The sequence below is a fragment of the Dama dama genome, chromosome 23, assembly GCF_033118175.1.
Source record: "Dama dama isolate Ldn47 chromosome 23, ASM3311817v1, whole genome shotgun sequence".
Taxonomy (NCBI): domain Eukaryota; kingdom Metazoa; phylum Chordata; class Mammalia; order Artiodactyla; family Cervidae; genus Dama; species Dama dama.
The window spans coordinates 61,442,533-61,459,050 of NC_083703.1; the positions used below are offsets into that span (position 1 = coordinate 61,442,533).

Below are 16,518 nucleotides of genomic sequence, written 5' to 3' on the forward strand. Positions count from 1 at the left end.
GGCTCCAACTCTGGTGTTTGCTAGCCTTGGACTGACAATCCCAACATTTTCTCACCTAAGAAAATATCATTCATTTTGAATAGTAATCTGTTCACATAATTTTAGGTTCAAATAAAAAAGTAGAAGAGTATGCGGTGACATCTTTCTCCCACCTCTGGCTCCCAGTTTCTTAGCCTGTCAAAGAAAACTTCATGCCTGTAAAGGGAAATTGTATATACTAGATATGTTATGTTCACTATTATAAATTGTACCCCCTTTTGTGCAAATGATAGCACCCTCTACATGCTATTCTGCACGTTGCTTTTTGTCCCCCCATTTTGTAGATTGCTTCTTGTCAATTCATTCACAGCTTCTTCCATCTTTTTTACAGCTACACAACTTCCTATTGTTCAGATGTGCTGTATTCTAAAGCCATTTCCCCCCTTTCCTATCTCAATGGAGGGCAAGAGTTGCTTCCTCTATTTGATCATTGGAGGAGCTGGGCCCTGGAGTAGGGTTGGAGTGATTGGATGGGTCACCACAGTCAGGACCTGAACCAAGTCCTGAATCCAGTCCAGAACTATTTCCAACACACTCAGCTTGGGGCTAGTTCTCAAGGTGGCCTGCAGAGAAGCGTTGGGCATGCCTGGGTGATGGAAGGCCCTTTGGATCATACCTCTCCCCATCCCATATCTGCTTGAACACCTTGGGCTGGAGTGGCCCCTGGGTCACCACTGTGGTGGAGGATCCTTGGAAAAGACTCTCCACCAGCCAGACCCCCCACTTTCTAGTGGGCCATTGGAAAGGCCTGCATCAGCTCAGGGGAGCAAAAACACTGACCATCTCCCACAGCTGCTTGGGACAGCATCCATCTCCCCAGGAGCCCAGGAAAAAGACATTTTCAAAAGAAATGGCTTTCAGGCCCATAGGTAAGTTGAGCAAGTGCCCCCGAGACCTTTTCTTACTCAAAGATGCTCCACGCTGGTCTGGAGGCAAGGCGCAGGGCTTGTGGATACAGAGCTGGGCTCTGGGATCAGGGTGACTATCCCTGGGCCTGTGTGGTTCCAACCAGGCTCCGGGGAACCCCAGGAGATGTTGGCAGAGCCGGAGCCTGGCCTGAGCATAGTCTTGCCCTTCAGCCCTGTCTGAGAGCTCCCTCATCTATCTTGTCCCAAGTCAGAGATACCAGACAAGGTCTGGGAGAAGGCTGCTCCCCCAGGGCCCCAGGTGCCCCCTCCTGCTTTCTCTTCCTGCTTATTCCAACACCACTCTACCCCCGGTCGGTCCACGGGAAGAATGCCGTGTCCTCTGAATGGGGGCCAAGAGTGACAGGTGGTGGCAGTCCGAGTTGCATGGCCCCTGGTGTAAGAGATCCTCTCCCCCGTCCCCGCCTCCTCTGCCTGCACCCCTGCCTCCGCCTCTGCCCACCGGGTCCCGGCCCTTACAACTGCCCAGGACGGCTCCCGGGCAGCCGCTGCGAGACAGACGGACACCAGGTCGCCCCTCTCCGCTCCAGGTGCCTCTCTCCCCTCCGCCGGCTGGCCCCTGCCTCCTCTCAGCCAGACAGGAGGAGGCATCCAGCAGCCCGACACACCTTTCTCTTCTTTCTGCAGCTGGAAAGACTCGAGTTAGACAAGCAGAAGCACACGCCTCCCTACCTCATGGCGACAGAAAACGGAGCAGCGGAGCTGAAAATCCCGAGATCATCAACAGGTGCCATGCGGGGGCCAGAGGTGGAGGGAGGAGCTTGGGAAGGGGTGTTTGAATCCAGAGTTGGGCCAGTGCTCTGGATTCAAAGTGGGAGTTCTATGCCCAAGGCTTCTTTGTGTGGCACATGGAGGACCCAAAAATCAGAATTATCTCTGGACAGGGTGGGACTGGGTCAAGGGCCCACAGGAAGCCTTCCCCAGAGAGACTGGGAAAATGTGAAGTCCCCATGGATGAGGACTGAACACTCACAGCAAGGGCTGGGGGTGGGCTCAAGGCCCACCAGAGGCCCAGAGCCTTGCACCCAGGGCCTCCGAGGCCCAGACAGCTCATATTGGGAGCCTGTGGAATGGCCCCAGAAGTTCAGCGGGACAAGTGCTTGTAAACTGTGGCCTGGGTGGGGACCTGGGCCCAGAAGCGGTCCCTGGCCAGCCTGGCTGGGGAAGGAGGGGTAGGAGGGTGGATCCTGACGTGTTTCACCTCCTTTCCAGATGAGGCACCAAAGGGTGCAGCAGGCGAAGGACCCCCAGCTGCAGAGAAAGACCCTGGGCCCCCAGATCCACAGAAGGATCCTGGGCCCCCAGATCCAGAGAAGGATGCTGGTCCCCCAAACCCAGAGAAAGAACTTGGACCCCCAGAACCAAAGAAAGAACCTGATTCCCTCCACTCAACGAAAGATACTGAAGCCCCGGCCCCAGAGAAAGGGGATGGGGTCTCGGCCCAACCCTCAACCAGCAGCCAGGGCCCTGAAGGAGAAGGAAGCCTGCAGGGAGAGCCTGCGGAGGGCTCTGCTGGGCAGCCGGCAGCCCTGCCCGAGGAGACAGCGACAGCCGAGGCCAGCGTCAAGGAGCCCGAGGCTGAGCAGGGGACCCCGGGCAGCCAGGATCCCGGAGAAGCCACGGTGCACAAGACAGTAGCAGAGGGCCAAGCAGCGAGCAGGAAGGGCACGCCCGCCTTTCTGCACAGCCCCAGCTGCCCCGCCGCCATCTCGAGGTGAATGGCCCCTGCCTGGGAGCGGGGAGGGGTCTGCGATTACTATCTGTCTCGGCCACCGTCACCGCGTTCAGTGCTGGCTTGGGTAGTTCCGATGTTCAGCTCCCTCTGTCCTAGGCATTGGCCTGACTGCCTGGTCTTCCTGCAGAGATCAGAAATATGTGATAGTTCACAGAAGCCTGGAGTGTCAGGCAGCAGAGGACCTCAAAGACCCCTTCTCCAGGCATCTGGAGTCCAGAGTCCCCCTTACCCCATGGACTTGAGTCTCACCAAGGGCAGGACTGAGATGTCAGGAGGAAAAGATAACTCATCTTCTTAATACAGTTACTGGTATAATATGGAAATATGACTAATAATCAGGCTGATAGATCATTACTAATACTCTTGAATTGAAAAGTGAAGTGAAAGTGAAAGTCACTCAGTTGTGTCTGACTCTGCAGCCCCATGGACTATACAACCTATGGAATTCTCCAGGCCAGAACACTGGAGTGGGTAGCCTTTCCCTTCTCCTTGGGATCTTTCCAACCCAGGGATTGAACCCTGATCTCCTGCATTGCAGACAGATTCTTTACCAGCTGAGCCACAAGGGAAGCCCAAGAATACTGGAATGCGTAGCCTTTCCCTTCTTCATGGGATCTTCCCAGGAATCAACCCAGGGTCTCCTGCATTGCAGGCGAATTCTTTACCAACGGAACTATCAGGGAAGCCCACTATTCTCTTAGAGCTATAATACAGCACCAATCTCAAGGTGCAATCCATTAGCTTTACCTGAATGCCAATGATATAAGTGAGGTTATTAATGATATATTTATTGTAAATCACAATAATAACACTTACCATATCAGTTTGAACCATGTGGTAATATAAATTAATATCATTAATACGTTATCAATTGTATCACCACAATTTATGAATCAAGAGCTACATAACCTCCCTAACTGTCGCACCTAATGATTAACCAGGGCTTCCCTGGTGGCTCAGCCGGTAAAGCATCTGCCTGAAATGTGGGAGACCCGGGTTCAATCCCTGGGTCGGGAAGATCCCCTGGAGGAGGAAATGGCAACCCACTCCAGTACTCTTGCCTGGAAAACTTCCATGGACTGAGGAGCCTGGTAGGCTACAGACCATGGGGTCGCAAAGAGTCGGACACGACTGAGCGACTTCACTTTCTAATGATTAACCAAATCAGCAATTCTATTAACAGTTGTTAATGATCTCTTAGTGCATTGATACTCAAGATAGCAACACAGACATGGGAATTCTCCGGTGGTCCAGTGGTTAGGGCCCTGCACTTCCACTGCAGGGGCATGGGTTGGTCGCTGTTCGGGGAACTAAATCCTGTGAGTCGCATGGCATAGTTGGGAAGAAAAAACCACCACCACCACAGACATTTATGGTATTATTAACACCCCCGGATTTTATATGAAGTGAATTTGGATTCACCATCCCACGTGTTTGGGGTGGGGGCAAGGCTGTATCAGCTCTAGATTGCAGACGAGGTTCTGGGAGGCCTGCCGGGGAGTGGGGGGGGTGTTGCTGTGGCTGCTAAGGGTGTCACCCTGCTGTGTTCTCACGTTTCAGCCTTGAGAAGCCACTGGCCGAGAAGCCCCTAGATGAGACATTAGAGCTCATCTTTGAAGGGGTGCCTGTGACCCCTGGCCCCACGGAAACTGAGACAGCCAAGGCAGCAGAAGAAGAGAAGAACCTCCCGGGAGGCAGCCAGAAGGAAGGAGAAGAGAAGGCTGCAGGCCAGGCTGGCCAGGCTGGGGTGCAAGGGGACACCTCGAAGGGGATCGAATTCCAGGCCGTTCCCTCGGAGAGATCGGAGGTGGGGCAGGCCCTCAGTCCCACAGCCAGGGAGGAGGACTGCTTCCAGATTTTGGGTAGGCCGGGGCTGCCCTGGAGCCCAGGGAGGAGGGCAGGGGCTCCCCATGTCTCCCCCGTCTCCTCGCTTAGAGCACTAAACCCTTCCGAGCCACCTCACCCAGGGTGATTCATCAAAGTGTTCCAACCCCAGGAAGTCCGAGTTCCTAGTCCCCTTCAAGAGACGGGGAAATGGGGGCTCAGAAAAGGGAGCACCCCAAACCCACAGCTAGAACAGGATATGAACCTGACTCCAAAGTTCTCTTGTTTACTTTCTTCTACATTGGCTAAAATGGAGTTAAAAAAAAAATCAGACATGTTGGAGCACCACCAGTTCTCTGGACAGTGGGATTTGAAGTTACTCTGTAAAAGGGCTCAAATGCCAGGCTTTAAACTGCATCCTGGACGGGCAGGGAGGGTCATGGGAGCCGCAGAGGGTCGTGAACTGAGGAGCACAGGTGTGTGCGTGGAGGGGGGAGGGAGGCGGTGACCAAGGAAGTTGGGTACATGAGATGGGCAGGACCGGAGTGGCTTCGAGTGCTGACGGTTTATTCAGCGAGCAGCAGGGAGCCACTGAGCATGAGCAAGCTTGGCCAGTAGGTGAATAGGGAAAGAGCCCGGGCAAGGGTGCAGCGGGCCTGGGGGGGTGGGGTGAGGTGGGGTCAGGAGAGCCCAGCGTGTCCTGACAACCCCCCTCCTCCAGGCCGAGGTGCCCTGGGAGACCTGCCAGTCCGCCTGGTGAGCGGCGCAGTGCCACCCAGACAGGGTGGGAGGGCCTGGCGGCTGGGCGGCAGCCAGGAGCCCTGCCTCCTCCACCGAGCAGCGGCACAGACCTCCAGGGCCCACTCGGCCCGGCAATCACATCCTCGAGGGACGGACCTGAACAACCTCCAAGGGCCGTCTGATTTATCACCAGCCCGCTTCCCTGCGGCCTCTTGCTATTTATAAAGAGGTTTCCATTCCCGGTGACTCAGCCTGTCGGCGCCCAGGGCCTGCTGTTCCCCGTATTGTCACTAGGTGGCAGCAGGTCCCTACCAAACAGCTCCATCCCCGGCTCCTCCCCGCCCACCCCTGCCCGTGGGCTAGGCCGGGGGATACCCATTCGGCAGGTGGTGAGAGCTCGTGGTGTTATTAGACGGGGTGGTAGGCAGGTCCCATCCTCGACTCCTTCAGACACAGTAACGCCTATCTGGCATGGTGCTCCACCATTATAGTTGAAAGTGAAAGTTAGTAGAAAGAAAGTAGTTCAGTCCTGCCCAACCCTTTTCAACCCCGTGGACCGTAGCCCATCAGGCTCCTCTGTCCACGGAATTCTCCAGGCCAGAATACTGGAGTGCGTTGCCATTCCCTTCTCCAAGGGATCTTTCCGACCCAGGGATTGAACCCTGGTCTCCTGCATTGCAGACAGATCGTTTGAGCCACCAGGGGAGCTCACAGTTGCGCACCCCCCCCCCCCACCCCCGCCCTCTGCCCTTTTTTTAAATGGAAATGCAAAAACTTTGGGATGGAGTCTTCATACCTTATAGTGTGGGAGGGTCTGAGGAGTCCAATCAGCTGTCCCCACTGTTGTGCCGGGAGAAGCTGAGCCTCCCTCTGACAGAGGCAGAGGCCTCCCAAGGAGTGTGAATGTTGGTGGCAGAGCTGACATTGGAAACTGGGCCCCTAGCCCCTATCCTGGAGCCAACTGTCCCCCAGATATCACTTGGTGAACGTCCCTGGATGGGGCCCAGGCCAGGCAGGAGGGCATGGTGCCAGGGTGAGTCCTTAGCAGCCCAAACACTGACCAAAATGGCTCTGCTCTGCTCCACAGATGACTGCCCGCCGCCCCCAGCCCCCTTCCCCCATCGCATTGTGGAGCTGAGGCCCGGGAACATCAACAGTCAATTCAGCCTGAACTCCAAGGAGGCACTGGGCGGGTGAGAGCTGGGGCCCCGAGCGCCTGGCCCAAGGGCGGGAGAGCATGGAGCCCCTGGGCCTTACATCTGTCCCCTGGAGGCCCAGACACTCCGATCAGACGTGAGCCATACGGTCACGATTGCTTCCATGTGGTCTCACTTGTCTGTGTGCAGGCTGTCACATGGCTGGTGTGTCAGTCACTCACACAAACACACCATTGGTCATTAGGTGTTTCCCATAGGAAGCACGTAATACTGTCCTGTCTGTCTCAGTTTGGGGTACCACACTGACCCCTTCAAGGTGATCCTCTGTTTTGTTAGAAGTCCTGAAGCTCCCTCCCCCGGGGCCTGGTGCCCTTGCCTGCCTGTGAGATGCCCATCAGGGGCTGTCCTTTGATGAGCCTATCCTTCCTGAGCCTGTGGCTTGTGCAGTTCAGCTGTGGTCTCTGCAGTAGAGCTCACATTTTGGGAGGTTACTGGAGCTGGCTGGGGTTCCCCATCTCACAGGGAGCAGAGCACAGGTCCCCCTCCCACTTGGTCTTTGGAACTCGCTTACTCTCAGCCTCTTCTCTCTCCAGAGGCAAGTTTGGAGCGGTCTGTACCTGCACAGAGAAGGCCACAGGCCTCAAGCTGGCAGCCAAGGTCATCAAGAAACAGACACCCAAAGACAAGGTAGTGCGGTCTGGCTGTGGGGAGGGGGAGGGAGAAGGGATGCTTGGAGCGGGTGCCTCTCACCTCCCTCCACCCACACATCTGCACCAGGGGCCAGGGGTACAAAGCTTGATGCTCCAAAGACATCAATCACACAGATCAACAGATAGACAGGCGGACAGCCCTGCCACAGGGCCTTATGCCGCTGACCATAAACTTGACCCCACAGGTGGTGAATTTATCTTGGGGACTTCCCCTTCAAGCCCTCTGGTTCCAGTCAGGAAGTGCTGATGAGCACAGGCTCTGGGCCAGATGCTATACTGTGTGCTGGAGGTCCCCGAGGGAAGCCAGGGGGTCCCTGCCCCCCAAGAACAGCAAGGGAAACAGGCCTCAACAGCAGCCCGGGCCTGGTTCAGAGTAGTGTTCGCTCAAGGAGTGAATGAATGAATGAGGCATAGACTCATGTGGAGTGAGGGAGTCGGGTGTGTGAGGAGGTGATGGCAGCCTAGCAGCCTAGCGCGGTAAGAGCTATATAACTCAGGAAAGCTAAGACGGGAGGGTGGGGAGAGGGGTTGTCATGGTGGAGTCTCCTGACTCACCCGCAGGGCAGCAAAGAGTCTCCTGAATGAAGGCTTTGAAGAAGGAGGAACTGTTTTCCAGTGGGAAAGGCAGGGGAGAGATGTTCAGACAGAGGGGACTGTGGATAGAAAGGCCTGAGGATCAGAAATGGCAGGTGGGAACCCTGGAGTCGAGGTCAAGGCCATGGGAGCAGAGACAGCATCTGCAGAGGCCTGGAGCCCAGAAGGTGCAGGAGAAGCAGCTCCGCAGGAGTGCTGGGAAATTGGAAAGATTTTCCACATGACTCTTTCTCTGTTGCTTCCACTTAATGGGGCTTGGGTCCCAGGCCTCTGTCATGGACCTGGCTCAGCGGAGATGCTCAAATGTGATGTGTAAATTAATTGGAGTCAGCTATTGATTGATTAATTATTGGATACTTTTTCTGTGCTGTGCACTGTACCAGGTGCTAGGGAAACGGCATCTGAACAAGTCCTAACATGCTACAGAGGAGGAACAGACAACTAAAACCAAACCAAAACATAAAAAGTGTGGTGTCCGGAGCCAAGACAGTGTTAAGAAAAGTAAAGCCAGGAAGGAACAGGGTGTGTAGAGCCACTCAGATAGGATCAGGTGGCAATAGGCTTCTCTGAGGAAGTGGTGTGGAAGGTGAGATATTCCAAGGAATGGAATAATGGAAAATGGAACAGTCCAGGCAGTGACCCAGTGCTCTGGGGGAACAGGTCTAGGGAGAGATCTGATCTGTAGCATTTGCCAATTTCCTTGGTGTAAATATTCCTACTGTGGTTGATTTCAAGCTACGGATGTGACCACTGGCTGGTAGACTTTGTGAAAGTGACAAATAATGGCAGCCGAAACTAGGAAGGCAGTGATGGGGGAGCTGAGAAATGATTGGATTTGTAATCTACTTTGGAGGTGGAGTCAAAGGATTTACTGATGGGCTGGATGAGGGGGTGTGAGGAAGCAAGAATAAGAGAGAATCCCTGGAAAACTCCTAACTTTCTGTCCTGCACACCGGGGTTAAAAATGACAGCCTTTTGCTGATGGACATGCTGCGGGCAACTCAACTGTGAGGAAAGGGTGGTATCAAGGGTTTAATTTTGGACATGAGAGATTTGAGATGCCTATTAGGCATCCAAGGGGGAGAGACTGGCGTCTGGAGTTCAAAGGAGCGCTTGGGGGTGGAGATATGTATTTGGGAATCGGTCACATCTGGATGGAATTTCCAGTCATGGGGCTTGAGAATGCCCTGGGAGAGACTGTAAAGCAGGGAGGGCTGAGGGGGAAGGATGGGGCCCAGGATTCAGCCAGCGGGAGGAGAAGAACCAGCAAAGCAAAGGAAAGATGACCCAGCAGAAATGACTGTGTGGTAAGGACACAGGCTGGAGGGTCGGGAGAGAGATGGGAGGCGGGGAGACCAGCGAGGAGGGGGAGGGCAGCAGTCCAGGCGAGGCCCACCCCGAAGAGGGCGGAGGGCAGGGAGGCATGATGCTCAGATGTTACCCCTGATGCTCCTGGTCCCCAGGAAATGGTGTTGCTGGAGATTGAGGTTATGAACCAGCTGAACCACCGCAACCTGATCCAGCTCTACGCAGCCATTGAGACCCCACACGAGATCGTCCTCTTCATGGAGTAGTGAGTGGCGGCGGCGGGGTGGGGGCCTGGGGTGGGGGGCGGCGGGCCCAGAGGCAAGCCTGTAGAGGGGTCTGTGCACACAGCATCGAGGGCGGCGAGCTCTTCGAGAGGATTGTGGACGAGGACTACCAGCTGACTGAGGTGGACACCATGGTGTTTGTCAGGCAGATCTGCGATGGCATCCTCTTCATGCACAAGATGAGGGTTCTGCATCTGGACCTCAAGGTACTAGGGGTGGGCGGCCTCCTGGGAGGGGTCGGGGTGGCATCGGACCACCTATCGCTGCTGCAGCCAACCATCCCTCCATCCCCCGTGACTCCTTCTCCTCCTCCATCCAGTCCTTCCAGCTGTAAGGGTCAAAACAAGGGACACATCAGAGGGCAAGAACGACTTGGTCCCAGCCCTCTCCTAGTCTGGAGTTGTTGTAGTACTCGTTGAAAGGGTCTCTTGCAGTCCTGTGAGCCCCACATATAACACTAGCTAAGCAGAGTTGCAGGAGCGCCTGCCTCTGTGTAGGCCCCTGATAGGCACTGCTAATGTTTGCTCACTTATTTCACAAATATGTGTTGAGGGCCCACTAGATGCCAGGCAGTGTTCCAGGTGGTGGAGACCCAGTGGTGAACAAAATAGATAAAAACGTCTGTCCTCATGGAGCTTATGTTCTAGAAGGGGAATCAGGAAGACACATCAGTAAGTATAGTGTTGGGTTTCCCTGGTGGCTCAGCCGTAAAGCCAAGCAGGAGACTCGGGTTCCATCCCTGGGTTGGGAAGATCCCCTGGAGAAGGGAATGGCAACCCACTCCAGTATTCTTGCCTGGAGAATCCCATTGTCAGAGGAGCCTGGCAGATTACAGGCCACAGGGTCGCCAAGGAGTGGACCCGACTTAGTGAATAAAACAAGAACAAAGTGCAGTGTCAGTGCAGCGGGATACATGTGGCAGGCACTGACATAGACGTGTGCTGAGAGAACATTTATGCTCTTCTTGCTCGATACCTTGCACATAGCAGGTGGGCAAAAAAGCTCGTTTGGGTTTTTCCGTAAGATTTTATGAATCCCTCCACGTCTGATCAGCTGTCAGTGGCCATGGTGCGGAGTGGGCAGGAGCCCCGTGAGTGCCAGGTAGCCCTATCCTTATGGCAGGCATTCATGTTTATGGAATCAATGGAAAAGCTAGTGGAGAAGATGAAATCTGAACATGGAGGCGGGTGAACGCCCATCGGCAAAGTGGACAGTACTTTCATTCATTCATTTGGTAAATACATACTGAGCACCTGCTTCTGTGCCTCTGTGCACTGTGCACGGTGCTGGGCATGCTTGTTACCCTCCGGATGGTGAGGACATGATCCCGTCCCCTGGAGCCCATGGGGTCAGTGGTGGAATCAGATGTAGTGACTCGAAGAATAGATCATTTTATTTTTTGTTAAATTTTTTTTAAATTTTTATTTTTGACTGTGTCACTCAACCCATGGGATCTTGGATCCCCCACCACGAGTCAAACTCATGTCCCTGCAGTGGAAGCGCCGAGTTTTAACCACAGGTCTGCCAGGGAAGTCCCTTAGATCAATTTAAACCACTAAAAGCATTTTGAAAAAGTGCGTGAGTGTAATGGGGAGACATACAAGGTGGAACTGAAGAAGAAGGTAAAGGCCGGAGCATTCAAGGTTGATACAGGAGATGCTACTGGTGCTGTTGTGGACTCACCCCTCCTCTGTGCTTACTGGGGTCAGAGCCACTCAGGAGGTGTTTAGAGTGTGTGACAGCCCTTTGGGTCAGGTGTGCTGTTATCATTCCCACTGACAGTGAGGGAGCGAGGAGGGTAAGGGAATGGGTTTCAATGGGGCTATTCTGACAGCACGGAATTTAGGAGGTGGGCATAATAAGCCAAGAGAGATGATGGGGCTGGAACCCACAGCCGTGGGGGAGGAATGGGAAGTGGTCAGATGATGGACACATTCTGAAAATAGAGTCAGCCGGATTTCTGATGGTTTGGATGTGGGAGGGCAGAGGGACTGGAAAGACTGCAGGTGCCTCCGGAGTTTTTCGGCAGAACTCAAGCCTGCATGATGGCATTGGAGGCTGCCCTTTTCCGGTAAAAGCCATTTTCCTTGGGGTAGAGCAGGCTCCCTGATTAAAATGCAGTGTCCTGGGAAGAAGTTCAACTTAAATCTCTGTGTCCCACATGTGACCTTTTTCAGGATAGCAATAAGTTTTTCATCAGTAAAGGGTTTCCTGATTGAGTGAGCTGGGCGAACCGCAGCCTGAAGCCCCTTCCCAGGGTCCCAGCTGCAGGGCTTTTCAGGAAGTCCCCTGTCCTCGTCCTCCAAAAGGAGATCTGGATCTGTCTGCTTTCCCCTGCCAATTGTGTCCTTGGAGCCTTTTTTTAAATAATATTTTTTCTTTTTTTAAAAATTTGTTTTTGGTTCTGCTGGGTCTTCATTGCTGCGTTTGGGCTTTCTCTAGTTGCAGTGATCGGGGGTCACTATCCAGTTACGGAGCGAGGGCTTCTCACTATGGTGGCTTCTCTTGTTGTGGAACACGGGCTCTATGTGCATGGGTTTTAGTAGTTGCAGCTCATGGGCTCCAGAACATGGGCTCTTTAATTGAGACACATGGGCTCAGTTGCTCTGAGGCACGTGGGATCTTCCAGGACTAGAAGTTGAACCAGTGTCCCTTGCATTGCAAGGACCACTGGACCACTGGACCTCCAGGGAAACCCTCCTTGGAGCCTTTCCATCCTTCCCGTGTTTCAGTGGAGCACTGTTGGGCTGTTGAAGTCACTAGCATCCTGCTCTGAGTGCAGCAGTGTGAAAGGACCTTCAGAAAGCCTCCTGTCTGGGGCCTCAGATCAGATACCACAAAGCCCAGATGAAGAACAGAACCCTGTTCTTCAGAACCCAGCTGGGTCAGGAGGTGGAGGCCCTGGGGGAACTGGAGGACTCCCGCTCATCTCAGCGGTCAGCAGCAAGTCCCTCCAAGCCATGTGTGGCCATATGGCCAGGGCTTCCAGTGTTTCAGGAGGTGCTGAAAATCAGGGTTCTTGTGCAAAACCTGCCTTTTAGCCATCGTTAACAACTTACGTTTCTGCCCCACAACCTCAGATGAGTCCTGTGTCCTTGTGTTACATGAGGAGGAGATGGAAGCCCAGCACGGGAGGGGTTAGCCCTTCAGTGACCTCACATGCTCACCCGTGCTTGGGGTGCCAGATTCCAGGAGTCTTGACTGAGCACCTACTGGGCGCTTTGTTAGACGCTGAGGGTGGGGAGCAGGGACGCCTGGAGAAGAGCCCCTCTTGGGCCTCCAGATCCCCCTCTGTGTCTGGAACAGGCAGATCCGAGGGTCTCTGATGGGAGGCTGTCCACTCTGGCAGCCTGGGCCTCTGGTCCAGGGAGCCTGGAACTCGGATGGACTGGGATGGGGAGGGAGGGTGAGCCGGGTCAGAGGTCAATCCAGGCCACCCCCTTCTCCTCAGCCAGAGAACATCCTGTGCGTCAACACCACAGGCCACTTGGTGAAGATCATTGACTTCGGCCTGGCACGGAGGTACCACCTTGGGTGGGCGGGGTGGCTGGGGCCAGGGGAAGGTGGGAAGGTGTCTGGGAATGGGCTGGGAGTTGTGCTCTGAGCTCTTGGCCTGACCTCCAGGTATAACCCCAATGAGAAGCTGAAGGTGAATTTTGGGACCCCAGAGTTCCTATCCCCTGAGGTGGTGAATTACGACCAAATCTCCGATAAGACAGACATGTGGAGCCTGGGGGTCATCACCTATATGCTGTGAGTGTTGATGCAGTCGGGGCACATGGGCGGGCAGCTGAGGCCAAGATTGCTTCCACCTTCCCACTCCCTCAGTCAGGGTTTGCTGGGCATTGGGGGTGCACTCATCATTCCTCTTCTTCACGGTAACCCTGGGAGGCTCGGATGATTACGGCCATTTTACAGATGAGAAGAGTGAGGCTCAGAGAGGGGAAGTGACTTGCCCAAGGTCACCCAGCCAGATTCACACCCAGGTCTGTCCCATTTGAGAGGCCGGGGGTCTTTTCAGCTCACGGTGCTGCTTCTCAGGATCTGTCGCATCCCCGACCCGATCTTACCTCCCTGCCTCCTGCCATTGCCTCCCTCCAGGCTGAGTGGTCTCTCCCCCTTCCTGGGAGACGATGACACAGAGACCCTGAACAATGTTCTATCAAGCAACTGGTACTTTGACGAGGAGACCTTTGAGGCTGTCTCAGAGGAGGCCAAAGACTTTGTCTCCAACCTCATCGTCAAGGACCAGCGGTGAGGCTCACCCCCAGGACGTGAACCCCGTGTGTGCAAAGTCCAGTGCGTGCGTGTGCCGGGTGGGAACTGGGCTGGCAGGCCGGTGGGAGCGGTGCCTCCCAGGCCTGCCGCCTACTCTCACCACGCCACCCCCTCTCCACAGGGCCCGGATGAGCGCTGCCCAGTGCCTCGCCCACCCTTGGCTCAACAATCTGGCAGAGAAGGCCAAGCGCTGTAACCGCCGCCTCAAGTCCCAGATCTTGCTTAAGAAATACCTCATGAAGAGGCGCTGGAAGGTACCGCTGGACTGAGGCGGGGAAGAGAGAGGGATAAGGGGTGGGAAGGGCGCTGGCCCCACTAGCCCCGTCTCCGCTGATTCTGTCTGGGAAACAGAATTGGCTTTTCTCTTTTTGTCCTGGGCTGGCTCCTGCCCTGGGTGGTGGCCCTCCACCCACCCCCTCCACCCTGGGGAGGGGCATCCTTTTATGGCTTGGGCTCAGGAAAAAGTCTCTGACCCCATCTCAGGCTTCTTCCCTTCATTTCACAAATATTTCTTGACCATCTACCACCTCTGGGCATTGGGGACACAGAAATGGGCAAAGAGAGTAGGATTTCAGTCTTCATGAACTTACTTTTGTTAGAGGGTGGGGAGTTATTAAAAGGAATTAAGGAAGGGCTCTGTTGGCTCAGACGAAGAATCTGCCTGCAATGCAGAAGACCCAGGTTCGATCCCTGAGTTGGAAAGATCCCCTGGAGAAGGGAATGGCAACCCACTCTGGTATTCTTGCCTGGAGAATTCCATGGATAGAGGAGCCGGGTGGGCTACAGTCCTTGGGGTCACAAAGAGTTGGACACGACTGAGCGACTAGCACTTACACTTACTAGAAAAAAATAAGAATGGTCAGGAGTGCTGGAGAGAGGCTGTGCTTCTAAATAGGGTGGCCAGGGAGAGCGCCCTGAGAAGGAGCCTGTGAACAAAAACCTGAAGGAGATGAGGGCTGAGTCAGGCTGGAACGGAGCGGGGCGTGTCCCCAAGCAGTGGGAACAGCTGGTGCAAAGGCCCTGAGGCAGAAGCGTGGTTGTGGAGTGTGAGGAACAGGTAGGAGGCCAGTTCTTCTGAGTGGAATAAGCAAGGGGCAGGAGAGGTGTCCGAGAGGATGGGGAGGCAGGGCGTGGAGAGACTCAGCCACGGTGAGGGGCTTTTTTTTGGAATGAAATAGGAACCAGTGGACTGCTTCCCAGGTGGGTAGTGCTAGTGGGAAAGAACCTGCCTGCCAACGCAGGAGACATAAGAGATGCAGGTTTGATCCCTGGGTTGGGAAGATCCCCTGGAGGAGGGCACGGAAACCCACTCCAGCATTCTTGCTTGGAGAATTCCATGTAGCCTGACGGGCTACAGCCCATGGGGTCACACAAAGTCGGACACGACTGAGCGACTTAGCATGCACACGCAGACACCACCATGAGGGGAGCGGGACTCAGGTTTGCCGACGGGTCTGTTGAGTGAGACAGGGCATCCTGGAGGCTGTGGTGTCACGGCGCCTCCTGTGGCCATTTTGGGCACTGCAGCCTCCCTGGCCAGGGGCCCTCCTGGGATGAGGGGGACCTTGGGAGACACACAGCCTGTCCTACAGCTTTCCCCCTGCCCCGCTGCTGACCCGGACCCCTCTCCCTCCTCCCTCAGAAAAACTTCATTGCTGTCAGCGCTGCCAACCGCTTCAAGAAGATCAGCAGCTCGGGGGCACTCATGGCTCTGGGGGTCTGAGCCCCGGGAGCAGCTGAGGCCTGGACGCAGCCGCGCAGTGGCCAGGGCTGAGGCCACACAGCCCAGAAGGCCGGAGCAGACGGGCCAGATCGCCGGGGCAGGCTGGCCAGGACGAGGCTGCACCAGGCTGGGAGGCTCGGGGCTCCCACGCCCCCGCGCGGTGACTGCTTCCCCGACGTGAGCCGCCTCAGATGTGGCCTGACTCCATCCTGCTAGCGCCTCCCCAGACAGGGCTCTGGCCCCCAGCACAGCCCGGACGCCAGGGGCCCTGTTGTTCCCGCCTGGCTCCCCTTCTTGGAACTGCTGCTCTGGTGACCCCAGCTTGGCCTCACCTGGGGCATCCCTGGCCTGGGCTTGCTCCTAGCTAGAGTGGGAGGGCTGGGGGTCCCGGCATGTGGGGCTTCTGCACTTGTGGGTGGGAGGCCTCGGTGGGGCAGGACGGCAGACGGCCGATTTCTGAGGCGCAGCTGCCCAGGGAGACAGAGCAGGCTTTGTGAAGGAGGGCCTCTGTGTCCCCAGCCGCCCGTCTCCCCACTCCCAACAGATAAGGCTTAGCACACACCATCTGGTGCAGGGCCCAGCCCCCGCCCACCTTCCTCGCGACCACCAACATGCAGGAACTCTGTGTGAGAGAGAAGACGCCCAGCCCGGGCCTGGGTGGAGGGGGAGGGAGAGGCCTGGGGGACAGGGGAGACCACCCCCGAGCTTGCCTGAAGGCCAAGCCAGCCTAACCCAGCCACTCCGGCCCCCATTGCAGGGGTCACGCACGGCCTGAGAGGATGGTGTCGGCAGGCCCGGAGGAGTGGGAAGGCTGTCGGGCAGCCCCCAACCTGCTGTCAGCTTGTGCCATGTAAATAAATGTACAGGTTGGAAGCGGCCCCCCTTCCCTCTATGTGTGTGCACCTGGGTGAGGTCACAGCTGGCCACCGTTCACGGAGCACTGCCGTGGGCCAGTCACTTTAGCAGCACTTCGAGTATGGTGTGGTGGTTACTGATGCAGCCTCAGGAGCCAGTGCTTGATCTGGGCTGCCTGCCTTGTACCTTAATGTGCTCCTCTGTGAGAGGTCACAGTGCCAGCCAACATTTACGGGAGACTACTGTGTGTCTGGGCTTCCCAGGTAGCTAACCTGGTAAAGAATCCACCTGCAATGCAGGAGACCCTGGTTCAATTCCTGGCTAGGGAAGATCCCCTGGAGAAA

General features: G+C 55.6%; 1 protein-coding gene across 1 annotated transcript; it reads left to right on the forward strand.

Annotated features, from left to right (window-relative positions):
- The first annotated feature begins 824 nt into the window (after window positions 1–824).
- MYLK2 (myosin light chain kinase 2) lies at window positions 825–15,964 on the forward strand. Its single transcript, XM_061125829.1, has 13 exons — window positions 825–908; window positions 1,593–1,692; window positions 2,178–2,679; window positions 4,261–4,562; window positions 6,353–6,458; window positions 7,016–7,109; window positions 9,190–9,299; window positions 9,383–9,524; window positions 12,770–12,840; window positions 12,943–13,071; window positions 13,420–13,572; window positions 13,718–13,850; window positions 15,239–15,964. The coding sequence occupies exons 2-13, from the start codon at window positions 1,641–1,643 to the stop codon at window positions 15,317–15,319; spliced, it is 1,875 nt and encodes a 624-aa protein (XP_060981812.1). The 5' UTR covers window positions 825–908; window positions 1,593–1,640; the 3' UTR covers window positions 15,320–15,964.
- Window positions 15,965–16,518: the final 554 nt, after the last annotated feature.